We start from the raw sequence: 22,125 nt of genomic DNA on the forward strand, positions 1-22,125 counted from the left end.
TGAATGGCCTGACATTCTCCTGTAGAATTCTCTGATATAGAGCAGAAGCCATGGTTCCTTTAATTAAGGCAATTCGTCCAGGTCCTGAGGCAGCAAAACATTCCCAAACCGTCAAATTACCACCACCATGCTTGACCGTTGGTATGAGGTTCTTGCTGTGGAATGCAGTGTTGGGTTTTCACCAGACATAATGGGACCCATGTCATCCAAAACGTAGACTCAAGTTTAACAAATTACTCATTCTGATATTCTTAATAGATTTTATTTTAACTGTATTATGTGTGTTTTGTATTGCTTGGTATTATTACTGCAATGTTGGAGCAAGAAACACAAGCATTTCGCTGCACCTGCGAAAACATCTGAAAATCTGTGTATGCGACCAATAAACTTTCACTTCATAGCGCTTTTTTAAGGAAACAAGCGGAATATAGAGGATCCGTATGATCATTTACAATTCACATTACACAATATGTTTGAAGCGTGCACTCCTAGCCGCGCTCCGCGATAACAACTATAAACAATAACTGATAGCCCACTCTCCCACTCGCAACAGATAGTTCAGATGAAAGGTAACAGAGTCGGTGGACTTACGTGGATTCATGGACGCACAGAACTTCTGGAGCAGACGGAGTTAAGGAAGAGAAAGCAGCGAGATCAGGCGATGCCGTTTTCCTCCTTTTATGTGGATGAGATCTGTCGGTCATTTCCACCTGACCTAATTAAAGCGCTCTGGCCCAGCTGAGTAAGTGGCCATGAATTAAAGGATTATTCCACCAACTCCATGGGCCTTTTCTACAGCCACCCTGGAAATTTGTTAAATTCCACACTCCTCAGAAAGGCTCATTGCTCCCCGTCCTCCGTCATCTCAGGGAGAGGAATTAGTCGAGCAACTGGCCTAATATATGTTCGGTTCTTTACCTGGATCTCTACTGATCTAACGCGACCATCGATCCCAGGCATGGTCTTAGTGATACGTCCCACCGGCCAGGAGGCTCGAGGCAGCTGAGGGTCCACCACCATTACTACTTGGCCAGTTTCCAGGCTGGCCATTTCCCTCCGCCATTTCCCTCTGTGCTGTAGGCTTGGTAGGTAATCCCGAATGAATCGGGCCCAGAAATGGTCAGCCAAGATCTGGCTGTGTCGCCACCGGCGTCTGCCAACGAGGTTGGTATCAGCATACATGGCTTGAGGAAGTGACGCATCCCGGCGTCCCATCAAGAGCATATTTGGTGTAACCGGATCGGGGTCAGCGATATCTGCAGAGAGATCTCCCAAGGGTTTGGAGTTCAATATCCCTTCCACCTCTATCAGGACGGTCCGCAAGACAGTTTCAGTGACAGTTTGGTCCCCCAGGACGACACGTAAGGCCGTCTTTACAGATTTGATCTCTCGCTCCCATGTTCCTCCAAAATGAGGAGCTCCTGGAGGGTTAAATTTGAATAAGATTTGTTGGTCCATCAGCTGATCCTGAAGGCTGGGTTCCATGGCTTGGAAGGCTTCCTCCAACCTGGCTTCTCCTGCCTTGAAGTTTGTGCCTCTGTCAGCCAGGATCTCGTAGGGTTTCCCCCGTCGGGAGATAAACCGCCGTAGGGCCATGAGGAAGGCTTCAGTATCCAAACTCTCCAGTAGGTCCAGGTGGACACACCTAGTCGTCAAACACTTGAATAGAATGCCCCAGCGCTTTTCCACTCGACGACCTAGCTTGATCGTCAAGGGGCCAAAGCAATCTACTCCGGTTGACCAGAAGGGTGGTTTGAGAAGGCGCAAGCGAGCAGGGGGTAAATCTGCCATTTTGGGTACAGTGGCTCCAGCCCGCCATCTCTGACATTCTACGCAGGCGTATTGGTGCTTACGAATGGCTCCTCGTCCTCCAAGTATCCAGTACTTCCGCCTCATCTCCCCATAGACCCTCTCTGGCCCTGGGTGGAGAAGCTTTTCATCATAACTCTTGATGAGGAGCCTGGTAAGAGGGTGTCTGGAGTCAAGGATAATTGGGTGGATAGCGTCGGGGTCCAAAACTTCTGCTCGGCGCAGCCTCCCTCCGACTCTGATCACTCCAAGGATTTGATCATATTCTGGGGCGAGAGAGAGAAGACGGCTCTCCTTAGCAACTTCCCTACCAGCTTTCAGAGCTTTTAGCTCCTCAGGGAAGCTAACTGCTTGTGCATGCTGGGGGAGTAATGTCTCTGCCGCGAGGGAGGTGGGTATAGAAGCCACCCCATCTGAGGTCTGGTTTATGGCGGCGATCAGATCCGGCTCGAAGGACCATTGAAAGATTATTGGAATCTGTGTGGGTAGCTGGACAGGTAGGATGACTGACAGTGAAGGTGAACAGGTGGTCACGTGTCAGGTGACAGAAGAATGGATGAGACTGAGGCAGGAATTCTTTTAACCATAAAGTGGTATATTTACTGAGTAGTCTGTGCTGCATAACAAAGGAAACAAAATAACATGTATACAATCAAATTCATAATCACAAAGATCAAATCATAACAATCGTTCATTATTAACATAATTAGGGAATTCAACAATCCAGTTCATTAAGAAGTCAATAGTAATCACCTGTGAGTCATTTAGGCTCTTAACTATTTCACATAAATCATGAAATAAATACAAACAGTGAATGGTCATTCAATCTATAATCTCCTTTAGTTTGATATCAAAGTAGATCAGTTAGCAAACAATGACATTTCTCATTTCATCCTTTCAATTGGTCTTCATGTGTACATGGAATTAATTTAATTACATATTAACATATCGATTGCATAATTGGCCTATGAGGATCCGTATGATCATTTACAATTCACATTACACAATATGTTTGAAGCGTGCACTCCTAGCCGCGCTCCGCGATAACAACTATAAACAATAACTGATAGCCCACTCTCCCACTCGCAACAGATAGTTCAGATGAAAGGTAACAGAGTCGGTGGACTTACGTGGATTCATGGACGCACAGAACTTCTGGAGCAGACGGAGTTAAGGAAGAGAAAGCAGCGAGATCAGGCGATGCCGTTTTCCTCCTTTTATGTGGATGAGATCTGTCGGTCATTTCCACCTGACCTAATTAAAGCGCTCTGGCCCAGCTGAGTAAGTGGCCATGAATTAAAGGATTATTCCACCAACTCCATGGGCCTTTTCTACAGACGACTACCTAGCTGATTATACTGAACAAAAATATAAACGCAACATGCGATAATTTCTATGATTTTACTGATTTTACAGTTCATATAAGGAAATCAGTCAATTGAAATAAATAAATTAGGCCCTAATCTATGTATTTCACATGACTGAGCAGGGGCCCACCCACTGGGGAGCCAGGCCCAGTCATTCAGAATGAGTTTTTCCCACAAAAGAGATTTATTACTGTCACGCTCGTCTGACGAAGAAGGAGTGGACCAAAGCCCAGCGTGGTACGTGTTCATAATATTTTAATAAATTAGAACACTTGAACAAAAATAACAGAGACAAACGAACAGTTCTGTAAGGTAACTAAACTAAACAGAAAACAAGTACCCACAAACCCAGGTGGGTAGTTGGGAAAAGCTACCTAAGTATGATTCTCAATCAGAGACAACGATAGACAGCTGCCTCTAATTGAGAACCACACCCGGCCAAACACAAAGAAATAGAAAACATAGAAATAAAGAAACTAGAATGCCCACCCTCGTCACACCCTGGCCTAACCAAAATAGAGAATAAAAACCTCTCTATGGCCAGGGAGTGACAGTACCCCCCCCCAAAAAGGTGCGGACTCCGGCCGCAAAACTTGACTCTAAAGGGGAGGGTCCGGGTGGGCATCATTTACGGCGGCGGCTCTGGTGCGGCACGTAGACCCCCTCCACCTCTGGCTACCCCCACTTTGGTGGTGCCTCTGGTGCGGGGACCTTTGCCGCCGACCCCGGACTGGGGACCCTCGTAGCGGGCCCCGGACTGGGCACCCTCGTTGCGGGCCCCGGACTGGGTACCTTCGTTGCAGGCCCCGAACTGGGCACCCTCACTGGGGGCTCCGGCCCGGATCACCCTCGCTGGGGGCTCCGGACTGGAGGCCGTCGCTGGAGGCTCCGGACTGGAGGCGGTCGCTGGAGGCTCCGGACTGGAGGCCGTCGCTGGAGGCTCCGGACTGGAGGCCGTCGTTGGAGGCTCCGGACTGTGGGCCGTCGCTGGGGGCTCCGGACTGGGGACCGTCGCTGGAGGCCTGGTCCTTGGAGGAGGCACTGGATGGACCGGGTTGTGGGGGAGCACTGGAGATCTGGTGCGTATCCCTGGCACCACTCCTCCCGGCTGAATGCCCACTTTAGCCCGGCACCTCCAGAGCACAGGTACAGGTCGAACCGGGCTGTGGGGGAGCACTGGAGATCTGGTGCTTAACACGTGCACCTCTCCTCTTTGCTGCGTGCCCACTTTAGCCCGGCACGTGCGGGAAGCTGGAACCGGCCGCACTGGGTTCTCCTGGCGAACTGAGGATCGTAGAGCTGGCGCAGGATAACCCGGGCCGAGGAGGCGCACTGGAGACCAGGAGCGCTGAGCCGACACTACCCTACCTGGCTGGATACCCCTCTTTACGCGGCAGGTACGGAGAGCATGTACTGCACGCACCGGGCTGTGACTTTGCACTGAAGGCACGGTGCGTAAAACCGGAAAACATGGGACTGGAACCGTGACCATCTCTGCTCGCCCCGCTCGCCAACCCGTGTGCCCCCCCCCCCTCCCCCCGCCCCCAAAAATGTTTTGGGGCTGCATCTCGTGCCTGCTTCGAAGACTTGCCTCCTCATACCGTCGCCTCTCAGCTTTAGCTGCTTCCAGTTCCTCTTTCGGATGGTGATATTCCCCAGCCTCCCTCCAAGGTCCTTTCCCGTCCAGGATTTCCTCCCAAGTCCAAGAATCCTGAACCTGCTCCACCTTACCACGCTGCTTGGTCCACTTGTGGTGGGTAGTTCTGTCACGCTCGTCTGACAAAGAAGGAGTGGACCAAAGCGCAGCGTGGTACGTGTTCATAATATTTTAATAAATTAGAACACTTGAACAAAAATAACAAAGAGACAAACAAACAGTTCTGTAAGGGAACTAAACTAAACAGAAAACAACTACCCACAAACCCAGGTGAGAAAAGGCTACCTAAGTATGATTCTCAATCAGAGACAACGATAGACAGCTGCCTCTGATTGAGAACCACACCCGGCCAAACACAAAGAAATAGAAAACATAGAAATAAAGAAACTAGAATGCCCACCCTCGTGACAATTACAGACAGAAGTAATTCTCAGTTTCATCAGCTGTCTGGATGGCTGGTCTCAGACGATCCCGCAGGTGAAGAAGCCGGATGTGGATGTCCTAGGCTGACGTGGTTACACGTGGTCTGCGGTTGTGAGGCCGGTTGGATGTACTGCCAAATGATCTAAAACTACGTTAGAGGCATGCCAATTGCACGCTCCCTCAAAACTTCCGATATCTGTGGCATTGTGTTGTGTGACAAAACTGTACATTTTAGAGTGGCCTTTTATTTTCCCCAGCACAAGATGCACCTGTGTAATAATCATGCTTTTTAATCAGCTTCTTGATATGATACGCCTGTCAGGTGGATGGATTATCTTGGCAAAGGAGAAATGCTCACTAACAAGGATGTAAACAACCTTGTGCACAAAATTTGACAGAAATAAGCGTTTCATGCGTATGGACAATTTCTGACATCTTTCATTTCAGCTCATGAAACATGGGACCAACACTTTACATGTTGCTTTTATATTTTTGTTCAGTGTATATAGCTATCTGCATCTCCGAACACATGTGTGTAAACAGAAGACGGACGCAACAAACATGTTGTCACTGCAATATAACATGTGAGGTCCGTGGACTTGAAGGAGTAAGCCTAACGTTCGGCTTCTTTAGTCCAATATTGGGTTAGGTCTAGATAAACGTTTTCATTGTCTGCAGAATTTTAAAAATCCATGTCGTTAAAAGAATAAAACAATGTTCAATAGTCAGGACAGCAAATCAATTTGCATATACAGTGCATTCGGAAAGTATTCAGACCCCTTGACTTTTTCCACATTTTGTGACCTTACAACCTTATTATAAAATGCATGAAATAATTTGTGTTCATCATCAATCTACAATAGACAATACCCCATAATGACAAAATGAAAATATGTTTTTAGAAATGTTTGTAAATGTATAAAAAACAAAAACAGAAATACCTAATTTACATAGGTATTCAGAGCCTTTGCTGTGAGACAAAATTGAGTTCAGGTGCATCCTGTTTCAATTGATCATCCTTGAGATGTTTCTACAACTTGATTGGAGTCCACCTGTGGTAAATTGAATTGACTGGACATGATTTGGATATGCACACACCTGTCTATATAAGGTCCTGCAGTGCATGTCATGCATGTCAGAGCAAAAACCAAGCCACGAGGTCGAAGGACTTGTCCGTAGAGCTCCGAGACAGGATTGTGTCGAGGCACAGATCTGGGGAAGGGTACCAAAAAATGTCTGCAGCATTGAAGGTCCCCAAGAGCACAATGGCCTCCATCATTATTAAATGGAAGAAGTTTGGAACCACCAAGACTCTTCCTAGGGCCAAACTGAGGATTCTCTGGTCTGATGAAACCAAGATTGAACTCTTTGGCCTGAATGCCAAGTGTCACGTCTGGAGAAAACCTGGCACCATCCCTACAGTGAAGCGTGGTGGTGGCAGCATCGTGCTGTGGCAATGTTTTTCAGCGGCAGGGACTGGGAGACTAGCCAGGATCGAGGGTAAGATGAACGGAGCAAAATACAGAGAGATCCTTGATGAAAACCTGCTCCAGAGCACTCAGGACCTCAGACTGTGGCAAAGGTTCACCTTCCAACAGGACAACGACCCTAAGCACACAACTCAGGAGTGGCTTCAGGACAAGTCTCTGAATGTCCTTGAGTGGCCAAGCCAGAGCCCGGACTTGAACCGATCAAACATCTATAGAGAGACCTGAAAATAGCTGTGTAGGAACGCTCCCCATCCAACCTCACAGAGCTTGAGAGGATCTGCAGAGAAGAATGGGAGAAACTCCCCAAATACAGGTGTGCCAAGCTTGTAGTGTCATACCCAAGAAGACTCGAGGCTGTAATCGCTGCCAAAGGTGCTTCAACAAAGTACTGAGTAAAGGGTCTGAATACTTATGTAAATGTGATATTTCAGGATTTTTTCTACATTTGCTAACATTTCTAAAAACCTGTTTTTGCTTTGTCTTTATGGGGGGATGTGTGCAGATTGTTGTGGGGGAAAAACATTACATCCATTTTAGAATAAGGCTGTAATCAAGGGGTCTGAATACTTTCCAAATGCACTGTATATGAGAACTAAAAACCCAACTAAGATATGAGCAAGGGTTCATGTGTCAAGATTACGCCTGTGGCAGGCTCAGAATAACGCTTTGAATTTTTCCCCCCTATGATCATGAGACCCAAATTTACCCTTTACTCATTTTAAGGTTTGGATGAGGCACTAACTGACCAGGCATTGACTAAATGTTTATGACAAATAGTTTTCCTCCTCAGGACTTGGGGTCGAGAGGAGGGGGATTCTCGCTCAGTTAATTGCGAAATAACAGAATGTAGGGCAACAATGGGCGCTAACTAAAATGAGTTCTGTGATTATCCTTGTAGAATAAAGGCGACAGGGCTCACTAATTAGGAGCTGTGGCACTGAGGTCCTAGTCAGTCTTCGTGCGCGGGTGTGTAGAGGTTGTGGGGCCGGCAGGCAGGCGACAGGCGCCGGTGCCTGGACAAAGGACTGTCTGCTGCTGGGTTGCAAGGATTCCAAAGTCCCAGTCCCCGCGAAACACCCTGCCACGACGCTTAAACCCCTTCACTAGACGGTGCCATTTCCGTTAACTCTCCCTCTCTCTGTCACACATACCGTTTTACGATCAGGCTAATGACAGTATATGATTATTTTCACATTCGTCAACTTGCTTGCAACATTTGTGCTTTTTTATGTCTTAGGCTACAGACAAACAAGAAAGTGGTGCGTTGCAACGTTAAGCCTATTTGAACATAAACATCACCTTTGAATATCAATTTCCAATATATTGAACGATATTGACTTCTAATTTGTAGGCTACAGTTTTAACTCTGGAAATAGGAACGACTAAATGGGTTGTTTGTGTGTAATAGAAGTTTAGAATACTTTTAAAATAACTGGACAGCCTAACTAATATGTTCACTATACAGCCAATAGGGTATAAACAATTACAGATATGGCCCTAATAATACAATGCAAAAGGCAGAAACTCAAAAACTTAAATAAACAATTATGCACTAGGTTTGATAAAAAAAATATTTCGAAATGAAGGTGAGGGAATAATGAAAAACCTAGAAAAATGATGTACATTTTATTATTTATGTGATTTTGTGATAACATTTCGTATCCAACAATGTTTTTGTAGTGTAGGCTAACATTGAGCTAGGCTAGAATTCAAATGTTTATTTAGGCTATGGTTGGGTGCATCCGGAGTGAGATAAAAGAAAAATGTACTGACAGATCAATCTGGACTCAGGTGTAGACGAGACCAGGCTGGACACATAGGCCTATGATATACTCGTTTTTAAGAGCAATTGGATTTCACTATTTAGCCATACATTTGTAAAGACCTCAGTTCTTTTGATGCTGAGGGTGTACTATTTAATCAACGACGGCAGGGGGCAGAACACAATTTATTTTTTGCAATGTTGGGTTTCAACAAAAGGTTCCAGAAAATGTTATTGGTAGGTCATATTGAATATTATGATACATTTTAAGATGCATTATTGATTCGATACACCCATCACAATATTAAAGACAAAATATTAAAAGTTGTACTTTTTCTTTATAGTAATTACGGATTACAACTTTGATTTTGGTCAACCTTGTCATGTCAAACCAACTGAAACCTAGGCTACGTTTGAACCTACTGTTAAACATACAGGGACATATTGGCCATTAAAGGAAGGACCTGGTTTGAAAGAATAAAATATATATTTATTTTGAATTCTTCCAAAAAGTACAAATATTGTTTAAACGAACTAATTCCACTCTTAGGCCTGTTATAACCCACCTAAACTCCATAGTTTGTCAAAAGTTTGCTTTGACGTTAAAGTTATAGGTGTCAACACTATTGAACATGCAGAAACTGTTGCAAGAAAAATAATATTTGCTCTTATTATCAAGGAATAAAGCCTGTAAGGCATTACGTTTTTCTTTTTTATCAAGCCTTTAATTCCCAAACAGGTATGTCACAAGGCAAGCTTATCAATAAACGAAGACAATGAAGTAACTGATACAAAACATCACCTGAACGACACATTCATTTTTATTTAAAGTGTGAGGAGCTCAACAAAAGCATATTAATGCATATGAATTTACCCGAATAAACCAGCACAAAAGATACAAATTGAGCTACCTCTGACGAGGTAGTCTTCAGTGCTGGAGAAAAAGAAACCTGAGTTTTCCCTGCCAAATGCACAGTGCTGCGCATTGTATCGCAAAACAATGTTTCATCAACAGCATCCTAAATCCTTGGGACGTCCCTAACCCTAACACTAACCCTAACCTTAACTCATACCCTAACCTTAACCCATACCCTTACCTTAACCTTAACCATTACCCTTACCCTGACCTTAATCCTTACCTTAACCATTTTAAAATGCAACTTCAATGGGGTAGGGACGTCCCAAGGTTCCGGATAGCATGGACCGGAAAGGGTATGCAGGTGGCACGCATTTCCTTCGTATTTCATCTCACTGGCAGGATAAACAGCAATGCATCACAAGCATTTGAAACTCATTCGGTTAACAACAAACGCTAAATAGTGTTCATGTACAATATATTTCCATGTAAATGGGGAAATTATAAATGCAACAAGTTGAAATCTAAGTAGTATATACACGCCAATGTACAGATTTGAATAAATTAATAACAAGTTGCGTATTATTTTATCCTTACAGTATATTTACAGAATTGCTTTTCTTGGAAACATAAATAATTAAATCAGATTAATGTTTCATGTTGTGAGTTACAAATGTCTTTCCAAAACAGCTTTAGAAACCAGTTTAACTGTGTCTCCTTTCCATCCCTTTTGAAATTTTTTGTAATGTATTTTTTGGGGTGTAGCTTTATCCTTATCAATAGCCTAGCGAACAGCCCCAACATCCTCTGTTCATCCTCCGTTCCTTCTTTAGGGCCGAGATGCTCTCCATACACATGCGGCAGCCTACACTGACGTAAAAAATGAATCTATATCACCAATAGTATGTAATTTGATGAATTCACCTCGTCAGCCCATATCCATCCATCTCACTCTCAGAACAACTGTGTATATAGCCCGATAGAATCATGTCAAATATACCTTGAATGAACAGGTGGTTTAGGTCACTTTGGAGCGTCAATGGCAGGAGACAATTCTCTGGGTTGTTCCAGTCCTCTGACCAGCCTCTGTATATTTTGCAGTTCGTTAGTGGAATCCTTCTTAGATGTTTTGGGGGATGCCGTCCTCTGGCTGGCCGCTTTGTGGCTGTGGTGCCCAGATACAGGACTTGTTTCTCTGCTGCCTGATTTGGACAGGTCGGATGGTGCGTTGATGCTGCCCGGCAGCCCTGTGGTGAGCAGGTTTGTGCTTGAGGGAATAGATGTGGGTATCTGATAAGGGTTGAATCGCAGCCGTGGTCGGGAGGTGGTGAGGAAAGGGTTTCTGCCCAATGTGGAGGCTGCCGTGCAGGCGGGGAGGGCCGAGGCCGCAGCAGCTGCAGCTGCCATGTAGGTGTATGGATACGGGAACAGTCCTCCAAAAGGTGGCATCGAAATTCCCTGTGTTCAAAAAATGATGGCGTTATTATACATACACAAATGCTATAAAGACAGAATTCCAGGCCTGTCATACTTCTTCGATATGCATGGATGGTTTTTGTGAACATTTACTCTGAAAACCTTTTAGAGTTACATTTTTGTCTCTCTGTCTCTGTTTAATCGACAACTGTAGCCTACAGGCTATTAAAATTATAAAATCTACTATCATTACAAAAGTAGGCCTATGTCTGTCCATAATAAAAAAAAAATATATTATTATGTTCTCAATAAAGTCAAAAAAGGCATCCACAAAGTCCCAATTTGGTTTGGAATAACCCAATATAGGCGTCTTTATTCATGCTTTATAAAGTCATACATCTACATTAAATATACTGAAATGATTTATTATGAATGCAATTGAAAGTGATGCTAAAAAGACGCTTCAGTTGCAGAAGTTTGTGCAGGAGAACTGATAGAAATATGAAGTGTTCCTCAGCTATATCTATTGTGGTGTAATTCGTTGTTGGGAAGACATTATTATTATTAGGCCTGCATGCATTGCTGCTGTCATGCATGCTTGTCTGTTGAAATTTGTTAGAGTATAAGTAAACGTTTTACCTGAGATGCTAGCATGTGCTGTGACAGGTGGAACGGGAAGTGACTATGACAGCCCGCGCTTTGAGAGGAGAGGCTTCCGTTTTCCAGGCCATTCGCTCCAGAAACAGATGTCAACAGATGCCCCATACCCATGGTGGAGAATGCCCCTGGTGCCATCGCAAACTGTCCGGGGTGGAACAACATTTGTCCCGTATTCAAAGGGTTAAAGAACTGTTGACTGTGCAAACCAGAAAAGGCCAGACTCTGCAGGTGACTCGCGCTAAAGTGTGATGGGCTCTCCGTCTGTACCATCAAAGGAGAAAACCCATCTTTCACCCCACTGATGCCCCCACTATCCGTGTCGTTCTTTGTAGGTTCAGTCTCTTTGCGGTGCTTATGATCTATCTTGTCCTTTTCAAGATTTCGAATACTGAACACAGAGTCACTCTCTTTCCTTGAATCCAGGTAGTCGCTCTTTTTTTCCAGAAGAATCCTATCCCTCACTCTGTTATCGCCTTTTGGGCTGAGAGGAGAGGTTGGTTCAGGCCCGGGGCTGCTGGCTGCGATGGATCGCTCCTCTTGTGGGTCAAGCTCCTGATCACTGTCAGTGCAGTTCTTGTCGTCTGTAAAACATTATATCAAACTTCCATTAAAATACACTATAATAGAATGTATTTAAAAACGCTCAAGCCTAACTAAAGGCTTTGCATAGCCTATTGCACAATTAAAGCAAACATAACTAGAGGCTATGATGTGTAGGTCTAGCCTACGTATAGCTTCCAGTATGCTAAAACCATTTAATATCACAACCAGCACATGCGTGGCTTTACTTTATATATTATTTGAAGGAAATAGTCGTGGTTTAGTGTTAACATTAATTTCCTGACCACTTCCCTTCTGCTCGTAAAAACGTTTGGTTCGCTGGTAAGATTGGCATACATTTTGTTTTAAAGTCGTTCTATAAAGCTTCCGCAGTTGAACTATAGGCCATCGTTTAGTGCTTGGTTGATAATCGAATGCATAACTATCGAATAATGACGTGAAAACCATACTACAGTAATCAAGGGGCTGAATGTTTATGGACCTGTCAGTAGATGGCGCATTGGATCAAGTTACACTGATGCATGAAGCCCAGCTTTCATGTTCTACAGAGATATGGATACGTACAATAGTATACTGTGGGTAAAGAAATCATCGTGTCTGCTATTGTTTCTCCTTTTAATTTATTTATTATTATTTTATGTTGTACCACACGTCACAATGTCACAACTGAGCACATAGCAAGCACAGATTTACCCACTTACTCGCGTTTTCTTCTTTTCTCTTACAAATATTATTTTTCTCTCTTATCCAATTGTAAACCACCCAATTATCCTCAGGTTAATGACACATAATAACAACCTTCAGGTTTGTTCCCATTTGTGTTTATCAATTCTTAATTACTGGCATCTTCAAAATGACCAATTTGGTGGACACGAAAAGTAATGTAAACAATGCTTTATGAGCAGTCTTACCTCGACTGGTTCGGTTGAACCTCAGTGGACTAGTTACATGTCCCAGTGGAGAATGAACCGAGTCCCCTCCAGTGGTTTGTTCAAAGGAGGAGTCATCTGAGTCGGCACAGTCCCTGTCCCCTTTAAGGTCCCGGTCCTCATACATGCTCAGCGATGGAAGGGTTAACTGCTTCCTGCAGACCGGACTGAGATTAGTTAATGCATCTGTATTTTGATCAAATCACTACACAATAATGCTCGGTCTGCAAATGATTGTTGTTTATCCCAATGGGACAATTATTTTCAATTTATGGTCATATTTTCAGGTAAATCTTTTTAAATTCAATATCGAATAAAATAATATACCTCTTTTCCCGTCGTCCATTTCCCGTGTCTCTGAACCCTTTAGCAAATGGGTTGTGATCAATTTTGAGTTGTGTGATCTGTAGAGAAAAAGAGTGCATGGCATCAACTATGGGATCCTGAAAAGACTGAACTGTATTTCAAATGTACTATTCTTGGCCTACCACTAATAACAATAATACAAATAATAATAATAATGCCAATGATAAGCAAAAGTATTAATCAATAAGCTTTATTGATGGAATAATATTTGTAACAATAGCAATGTTATGGTGCTGGGGACTGCTGTGCTTATTATCTCGTTTGCTCTAGAGGCAAGACAAGCATCTCTGTTGATGAAGTGTAATTACTAAAGCTTATCAATTATTCATTATTCTTCTTAAAGTAAAGTATTATACCTAACATTTCGATTAGCATACGCTGATGTCATTTTCTCAGAGACTGAATGCTACTTTTTATTGAAAGCTATTTTTTAAACTTTAATTGCACACATACACGGCCTTGTTTATTTAGGAACAATACTATTCGTTCATGTATTAATTTTCGTCTGTCCTTTTGAGTTTTTAGAAGCTGTGTGTGTTCATGCTTTGAGTTAGTGGATTGCATGCTTTGATTGTTCAGAACTGTGTTGGAGTCTCCATGCAGTAGCCCAAGGACATAGTGAGGATAAGTGCCTTCTAATCGATTGTGACTCTGTACCATACATTTAATGATACCAACAAGCCCACTAGGCCTTCAACATGTACTCCAATGAACATCAACAGGATGGGCTTTCTATAGCCAACATTAGGCATATAAAATAAGTTATTGAGACTAAAACATTCCACATGAAAGTTAACTGACACCTCAGGTTCAACTATCAGCATATATGCACACACTTACACACACACTTACACACACTTACACACACACACACACACACACACACACACACACACACACACACACACACACACACACACACACACACACACACACACACACACACACACACACACACACACACACACACACACACACACACACAATAAGTTTAAAAAAACCTCAAACATAAATAGAACAGGCCTACTTTTGAATACACAAGAGTGTTTACACATCCAGCAGTCAATATTCAATATTCTAACATTTAAAATAGACGTTTTGCATATTATTTTCTGGTAAAGCTTACCTTGTCATTCTGATATGCAGTGACAGCGATAAAATCTGTCTCTGGAAAAACATATGTCCGGAAGGTACTGTAAGGGAGCTTCAGAATGTCGTTGGCCCTCACGATATGAAATCTGGGCTGGTATTTATGCATCGAATTCAGGATAGTCTGAGAATGCGAAGAAACAGAAAATATGTTAAGGTGATCATGCTGATACACGTTTTGGTTTGAAGTAAGATGACGAGGACAATAACAATGACGACTTCGTTGATTTGTTGGCACTTGTATTTCTTGTGTTATTGCAGGGAACTTATACATTCCACCGAAACACACACTGTGTTAATAATGCATTATTAATTTGTATAGGCCGATGATTTCCTCCACAGTGAAATATAACAAATGTAGGCCTACTACAAAAGTTGGTGTACTATTCCGAGCGTTTATGCTGACAATGCAGACTGACTGAATGTTTTGCATTGGGGCACAGCCCCTAACATCCAGGTTCTAATGTGAAACTAACGATTCTGATTATGCCTTGTCATTAGCCTTATTACATGTATAGGCCTATATAAACCCGTTACGTGGGATTATACATTTATATAAACTTTTCTCAAATGTTTTACTGCACTTGTCAATTAATATTAACCTATGAAGGATTTGCAACATCTTTGAAAATGTTTCAAAGACTTCATACATGCGTAGGCTAAACATGGTTATGAAATCAACAGCTATTGTAACGCTTTGCCTACTTTGATTTGTCATAACCTGCATTAGACATGAAAAAAACGGAAAGAGCAGGCAACAATAACTGACTTACTGTTTATCAAATATACCATCAAATCAAATCTGTATTAAAATCATATTTAAAATATTGGCCTATACAGCGACGTAGACAGTAGTCTATTGGGAAGTATTTGGGCTACTTGGTTGTTATTGCTTTTGCATGTAAGTATTGGGTGGGTATCTGCTACCATTTCAAAGCGCCCCACTTGCAATATTTGTATCCAAATTGCACTGAAAGGAAACACTACCGTAATCAATTCAAGAGAGAACAAGTCTGCCCTATGTCTTTGACCTGGTTCTAGCTACTTGACTTAACTGCAAACTTTGTCACTCTGCTCCGCACCAAAATATACCACGAATGAAATATTTTTAAGGACAATAAATCAAATCTGAACCACTGTTGTTGAGCCTTAAAACTATTTTGGAGATGCATGGTGGATTACTGTTGTCCTATCAATATTTTTGCGATTTTCTAATGCATAATTTTGCATTGCTGTTGGTTATCAATAAAGGTTAAATCATTTATCAACTGATGTTATAGCCTCCAAAAACATTACAAATATAGATTATTCTATGCCTACTATTGACCTCATAATAATATGTACAGTAATTAAATTAGGTCTAGGCCCTACATAGAATTCAAAAACCTTTATTATGTGCGTCTACAAAATAGCAGGAATATCCGCAATATCGGCATTGAACCCTTGTCAATAGCCCGGGTTAGTTTTACACAAAAGGCAAATTCATCTTTAATCGAAGCATCATCAAATTAAATCAAGAAATGACGTACAAATCCATGCTTGTCGGAGATATTATTAGTCAACTTGAGTTTATGAAATGCAACAGGCTTCGCCATCCACTGCTCCCCTGTGGCAGGGCTGTCCGGGTGGATGTACATTCGTTTGGGCATCTCCGGGTCGGCTTTCCCAGCTACCATCCAACGCGAGTTGTGGAACTTGTAGCGGCAGTCGTCAGCAGAGACTATATCCATAAGGAGGATATACTTGGCTTTCTTATCAAGCCCATTGACACGAACTTTGAATGGGGGAAACATCCTCCTGCAATAGAGTAAAACAAGAGTGAACACACTGGGCCTGTCAATCATCTGGCTTAAAATCATGGCATTCAAAAAAAATAAAAAATGATTTTATGCACGTTGATTGTACTATACCTAACTGTAAACACATTATATTTCTAATTGTTACTTTGAGAAGAAAATAAAGGTTATCTAAAGTACTGACAAATCCGGGGGGGTGTTGGCTACACCAAGATGTCTACGGGCACGCCTTGGAATTCCGCACAAAAGTTCGCCTACATAGCCTAACCACACCACGTACTCTTTTCATCTTCAAACACACTTGTTTCGACACATGCATTGTCTGATTGATTGAATTTGTTCATTAGTTTGTTATTCTCGTGTTAGGCCTATTCCTATAATGTGTGAACAGTAGCCTATGCTTATCCGAAATCACTCAATAGCCATACTTTCATAAACAGTCATATTTCGATAATTAGGGGTGCAATGTAAATATAGATGTGTGTTTTTCGAGACAATGGTTGGCTACTAATGCAGTAGCCTAGGAACCTGCAAATCTCTCATAAATATTTGAAAGCCTCTGGCAGCACCAGCGACACCGCCTTCTGGATTACTATTACTTGATCAAGTATGACTATCACTATGAGTGATTGATTTATAACAATTTCCTAATAAAATAAACTTACTCGGCAGTGCACATAACATTGCCTATAATATGCACGCATAACAGTAGCCCAAATAAACGGAAGCATGTCTTTACCTTCCTGATTTCGTAATAACCATCTCGGTTCCTATTTTGTGAAATTGGTCCCATAAATCCTTGGCCTCCAGGTTGACTTTGGGGTCGTCCTCCACCTCTTCCTCCGGCTCCAAGCTCTTGAGGGAGCGGAGGTGAGCCGCTTGATGGTGATGACCCAACGCCGCGTGGAGTCCCGCTTCCGCGGCTCCAGATAAAGCATGGCCTGATAGAGGTTTGGTGAGAGCGCCGTGAGATAACGTCAGTCCAGGGAAAAAGGAAGGCTGTGCAGCTGCAAGGAAGGCTGACATAGGAAAGTCGGTCGGCCGGTGAGCGTGGAAAGGGTGATAAGCCATGGCAGTCCCTGTATAAACTGGATCTCTCATCGGTGCATTCAAAAATTGATATAGAATGATTATACGCTATTTATGTCCACCCTCAGTAGACGTAGCCTATTGGTGTGTGTATCCAAAAGACAGATGTCTTCGTAAATCGAGCAGAAATATAAAAGTAGTTTCGCGTGCTCAACCAAGAGCGAATGCGTCCCAGACGTCTCTAACAGACCGAGGGAGGAAATTAGTGTACTGCTACTCCTGATGCTCGGTTCCCACACAGCACGGGGATAATATCCGTCGAAGAGACGGCATCGACACCTCGAGAGTAGAGCTGGGCTTCGCTTCTTATTCACCCAAGTAACTTTCGGAAAAAGAAAATCACTCTTTACTCGGATAGGGAGTTCGAATTGAGAGGTCTTGCTCTGACCACCGTGGTATTGTGACTGTCTAACATGTCTCTCCTCCCTGGATCCCGACACTAATGAACCAAGCCCACTTGATTGCCGATTTTACGCTTTCCGGACCAATTGTGGAGCTCTATAGGCGTGGTTTTGACAGCTTCGGCCAAGATCCGTAAGGGGGGAGTGGGGGCTAAAAGGTGTCGGAAGCATTAGCAGTAAGAAAATATGTCAACAGAATAAAATATTAACCAATGACATAGTAAAGATCTGGAAATCCCTCCCCCAAACTTCGAATCGAGCACCAGGGCTGGCTTTTGCTGCACGGCCGGTGAAGAGGACGGATCCTCCGACTCATTTGTCGTTTCGTGCAGCTTTCACACCGTGGGGGGACTAGCCTATAGCCTATACATCCTATCGCAAATCTCGACTGGGTTGAAATTATTCGGTCAGTAAAACCTGATTTGAAAACATGGCATTCATAGGGCTACTTATGAATGAGTTTTTAAATAAAACAACAGCTATTATCCCTACAAAACATTTAGCATCGAAGCGAATGTCTCTGCGCTGGCTGGTAAACAGACCGCTGCTAGGCTACTACAATGCCTTGCTACCTGGCCTACAATTTGGTTGTGTTTTAAAAAGTAGACTATTGAGCCTACTTTATGGCGTGTTTTGATGCGCTGTTGCACTTTTATAACGTTGTAATAGGCTATATTAATATTCATAAACAACATATTTATAACTATGCTATTGATATGTGCCTTTCACTAGCAACACATTGATTATTTAACAGCAAATACACGTAGCCTACAACTTAGAAATAAACACATTTGTTTCATGGATTCATAGCCTATATCGAAGCACAGAAAAAGAGCGATCTGAAGCGGTGAGACAGCTTGTTGTCTTGGAGAGACACATCCAGTTTAAACCGAGCTGAGGAGAAGAGGGCTTATATCTTTGAGGAGTTATCAGGAGTAATTCAATCCAACGGAAATGCCTACATCCCCGAAACAGACACATTTAAGATAAGGATACGTTTTTTTAATTATTATTATAACGAATCTACGGAAGTAGCCTATTATGGGCTACACTACTTTTTCAGCAATTTACGAAGTTCTTTACCATAGCCTACAGAATGTATCCAACATTGACACAAACACAATTGACTATTCGAAACAAGAGCATATCATATAATTTAAACCGGCAAGAGTTTATGAATAGACAGTGGTAGGCTATGTTAGACGATTTGTAGGGAATCGCAAGTAGGCTACTGCTCCTCAGACAGACAGTGCGTTATGCAAGATGGAAACGGGCGATTTTTGTCAAACTTCACATACTATCGTTGTGTGTGATTCCCGTGTAGCGATATAACTTTCTCCAAATACCATTGTGTATACCTTTAAGAAGTCCATTCGCAGATCATTGATTAAGTGGGACTACGTTTGTTAAGGAGCTCTTGGCGCCAGTCTGCTGGAGTCCCACAATAAGAACCCTCTCCTGTCACTTCATATTTACCCCCAAATCTTCAAACAGCGTGCTCCAATCCCCTCTACATTCCATCCAAGGCTGCAGCCCATGATAGATCTCCAACTTCGGATTTCCTGCACTAGCCACATATATGCGGTAGTTTAGCTGTAATTATTGATTCGAATAGAGCATTTTTATGAATGACGGAAGAGGTGCAGGTGCAGTTGCAGGTTTAGTGCGCGATTACGTGGATACTAAGTTCCCAGACTCAACCCAAGCTTAAAACTCATTCAAAATTCTGCTGAATACACCGGACCTCTGTCATAATGGTGAGACTTAATAAGAACTCTCATAAACGCTAATGCATTATCTTTTCAGTTTAGAGCCTATTTTCTTTATATTTTGGTGTAAATTGTTGATCTGAGAGTATCTAATTTTGAACTAATTGTCACTTGTTTGCATTGAAGAAAATTATAAGATTATCTTATTTTGAAAACATACATTCACACAGAATATATAAGCCTACTAAAAGTTGTTTTAACTTTTTTAGTGACTAGGTGACAATTACCTTGCAGAGATAATGACTGTGTACAAATTACATTTACAGATCGGTCAAACGATTAGGGGAGAAGAAGTGGGATATGGAACGTAGGCCTATAGGTGTCGATAAGGATGAATGGATGAGTCCATTGGGATTTTCGAAATGTGTTTCTTGGAGTTAATTTAGTACCACACAACCTTATACGACTATCAAAAATCACCAGACTGGCCTGCAGACTTGAGGCATTCTCATGTGCAACATTGCGTTAGTTTTAAAACCAACAGTAACAAGGAAATAGTGAGGTCTGAAAAGTAATCGATGGTATATTCTTAGTCGGGCAGAATTAGGAAAGTGAAATGCATTCATTTGAACAGAATGCCTGTTTTCATGCATTACTTTGCCTGTTGAAGGTGCACACATTTGATTGGAAATTGGGCCTATATTGTTTATTTGTTAGGCCTAAAACTTTTTATGGCAAGCATTTGTTTTAGAAACCTAGCCTATTTAAACTTTGAAATATAACTTCACATTATTCACAAAATGCAATATGAGTTTTCAACCAGGCAGGTTCAAACGTTTGGGAAAATGCGTCATTTGCAGAAGGAAAAAATACAACGCATGAAAAACATTTATTTTCTATTATTTTTTATAGATTTTTTACACTGATTATGATTGGACTACATGTTTGGTTAAGGTTAACGTCCACGCACCTACAGGCTTACATATAACTCTGTCACATGAGGCCAATTATGGGTGCTTGTGTCTACAATTCCCAGACCCACAACATTATAGTTACGGCAGTGTTAGAGCAATGGTAATGCACAATTAGTGTACAGTCTGACGGCAGTTGCTGAAATAAAGTAACAGAAAAAAAACACTATTTAGCTATTATTCTTCTTCACTACCACATTTTGTACATTAACTAGACTAGCCCACTGCTCCTCCATATTTTGAGCTGTTGAACTGCAAAGGATTAACCCCGGATGGAGACAGATAACGAGGTCCCATGTAGGCTATATGTCATTCAAGTAATTATATAAACCAAGGCAGACATTATGCTCAATTTATTTGTTTTAGACTTTGTTTTAGAAGCCTACGAAATATATATGTTCGTTGATGGTGTGGCTAGCCTATGAGTTACCTTGGTGAGTGCACAGTTGGACTTTTGTATTTAACTTAACTGTTGATTTGAATTTTAACTTAAATTTAAATCATTTATACTGTTGAGAGCAGTCAGTGGGTCAATTTGTATTTGTGGACATGACACCGAGAATTAGGTGCACAAATCAGTAGCGATATAGCCTAGGCCTATAACCTACCAAAAAGTCTACATGTACCAGCCAGCACACGTAAGGTATAGGGCTATACACTTTAGGCTATATGAGTGAGCATATCCGCATATAAACACAAATTATTTAAAACTGATCGCATACAACATGTTCACTTTTCCCCCTCCCATAATGTATGCTCTTATAAATATGCTTTACATTTCCCTTGCATCTTTTCATCATTGCCCTTCCATCTCTCTCGCTCTCTCTCTGCAACTGATCCTCCGCTATATTTATCCTGAGGACTGAGTTCTTGGCGCCAGACCGTTTAAGACCTGTCAGAGTCCCTCATATTTCCCGGTCACATAGCCAAGGCAACTAGTCTCCAAGCCTCAACAAACTCAGCCAATCCCCTCTTCCCTCTTACCCATGGTCAATGCCCTTCACTGCACTCTTCGCGTCATTCATTCATTCATTCATTCAAATCTGTCTTTAATCTCATTGCATCACGTCAGTGTTTGGGGGTTTAGCAATTTGCTCTTCGTCGTGGTTGTCTCATCTCATTGACCCCAGTCAGTGGGACTGCTGTTCGGTTCCCTACCCCCGCCAATTCAATATAGGACTAGTTGTTCAACATAGGACACCCCAAAGGCCTTGTCCATATTAATACATGCTATTTTAGCTGGAGACTTGAAATGGAATATGAGCTAATTAACCTGCTCAGTTTACCTCACACTTATAAACTCCATAAGGTGATCTTGGCAGAATACTTATCATTAGGTTATCATGTCTGCAGGAGGACACTGGCTCCGCTGGAATCCGGGGATGAGGGAATTAAGGCCTAGTTCTGAAGAGCACCTTTCACTTAGGTAACAGGTGGGGGCGCCAAATTAAGGCCCTTTGGGGAATTGAGAAGAAAGACGTTTTTCAATCTAACCCGATGTTTCGCCCTCAAAAGATGATCTTTAGACTAAACGTGTATGTATATTCATTTAATTTAGGTGACTATAGACAGTCATTTGTTTCTTCAAAACTTTAGCATGCTATACCCCATTGCCTTGTGGCTACCATTGCCATCATTATAATGATTGCATTCCCTTATCATTACCTATAGAGTGGAATTGTGGGCCTGTTTATATCTGTTCATTAGCCTACTT

At 42.3% G+C, this 22,125-nt stretch overlaps 1 protein-coding gene across 3 annotated transcripts; it reads right to left on the reverse strand.

Moving 5' to 3' along the window:
- Positions 1-9,311: 9,311 nt before the first annotated feature.
- Positions 9,312-17,789, reverse strand: LOC129868820 (T-box transcription factor TBX2b-like). Of its 3 annotated transcripts, XM_055943094.1 has the most exons (8): positions 16,981-17,789; positions 15,975-16,242; positions 14,423-14,569; positions 13,258-13,334; positions 12,913-13,097; positions 11,420-12,021; positions 10,365-10,822; positions 9,312-9,759 (listed from the first exon to the last, which is right to left on the reverse strand). In XM_055943094.1, the coding sequence occupies exons 1-7, from the start codon at positions 17,340-17,342 to the stop codon at positions 10,388-10,390; spliced, it is 2,076 nt and encodes a 691-aa protein (XP_055799069.1). In that variant the 5' UTR covers positions 17,343-17,789; the 3' UTR covers positions 9,312-9,759; positions 10,365-10,387. The 3 variants fall into 3 exon arrangements, with proteins under 3 accessions (XP_055799069.1, XP_055799068.1, XP_055799070.1); XM_055943093.1 differs by having other exon boundaries at positions 9,312-10,822; XM_055943095.1 differs by having other exon boundaries at positions 9,312-10,822; positions 12,913-13,085; positions 16,981-17,788.
- Positions 17,790-22,125: the final 4,336 nt, after the last annotated feature.

This window comes from Salvelinus fontinalis, chromosome 13 (genome assembly GCF_029448725.1).
Source record: "Salvelinus fontinalis isolate EN_2023a chromosome 13, ASM2944872v1, whole genome shotgun sequence".
Taxonomy (NCBI): domain Eukaryota; kingdom Metazoa; phylum Chordata; class Actinopteri; order Salmoniformes; family Salmonidae; genus Salvelinus; species Salvelinus fontinalis.

What these genes read in the sequence shown, in the direction of transcription:
- LOC129868820 (XM_055943094.1), bottom strand. Translation starts at nt 17,342, where the DNA reads ATGAGAGATCCAGTTTATACAGGGACTGCCATGGCTTATCACCCTTTC. An exon ending in GTTATTACGAAATCAGGAAG is followed by an intron (nt 16,243 to 16,980) that starts GTAAAGACATGC and finishes ACTCTATTGCAG; the next exon opens with GAGGATGTTTCCCCCATTCA. An exon ending in AATGGACGACGGGAAAAGAG is followed by an intron (nt 13,098 to 13,257) that starts GTATATTATTTT and finishes AACTAATCTCAG; the next exon opens with TCCGGTCTGCAGGAAGCAGT.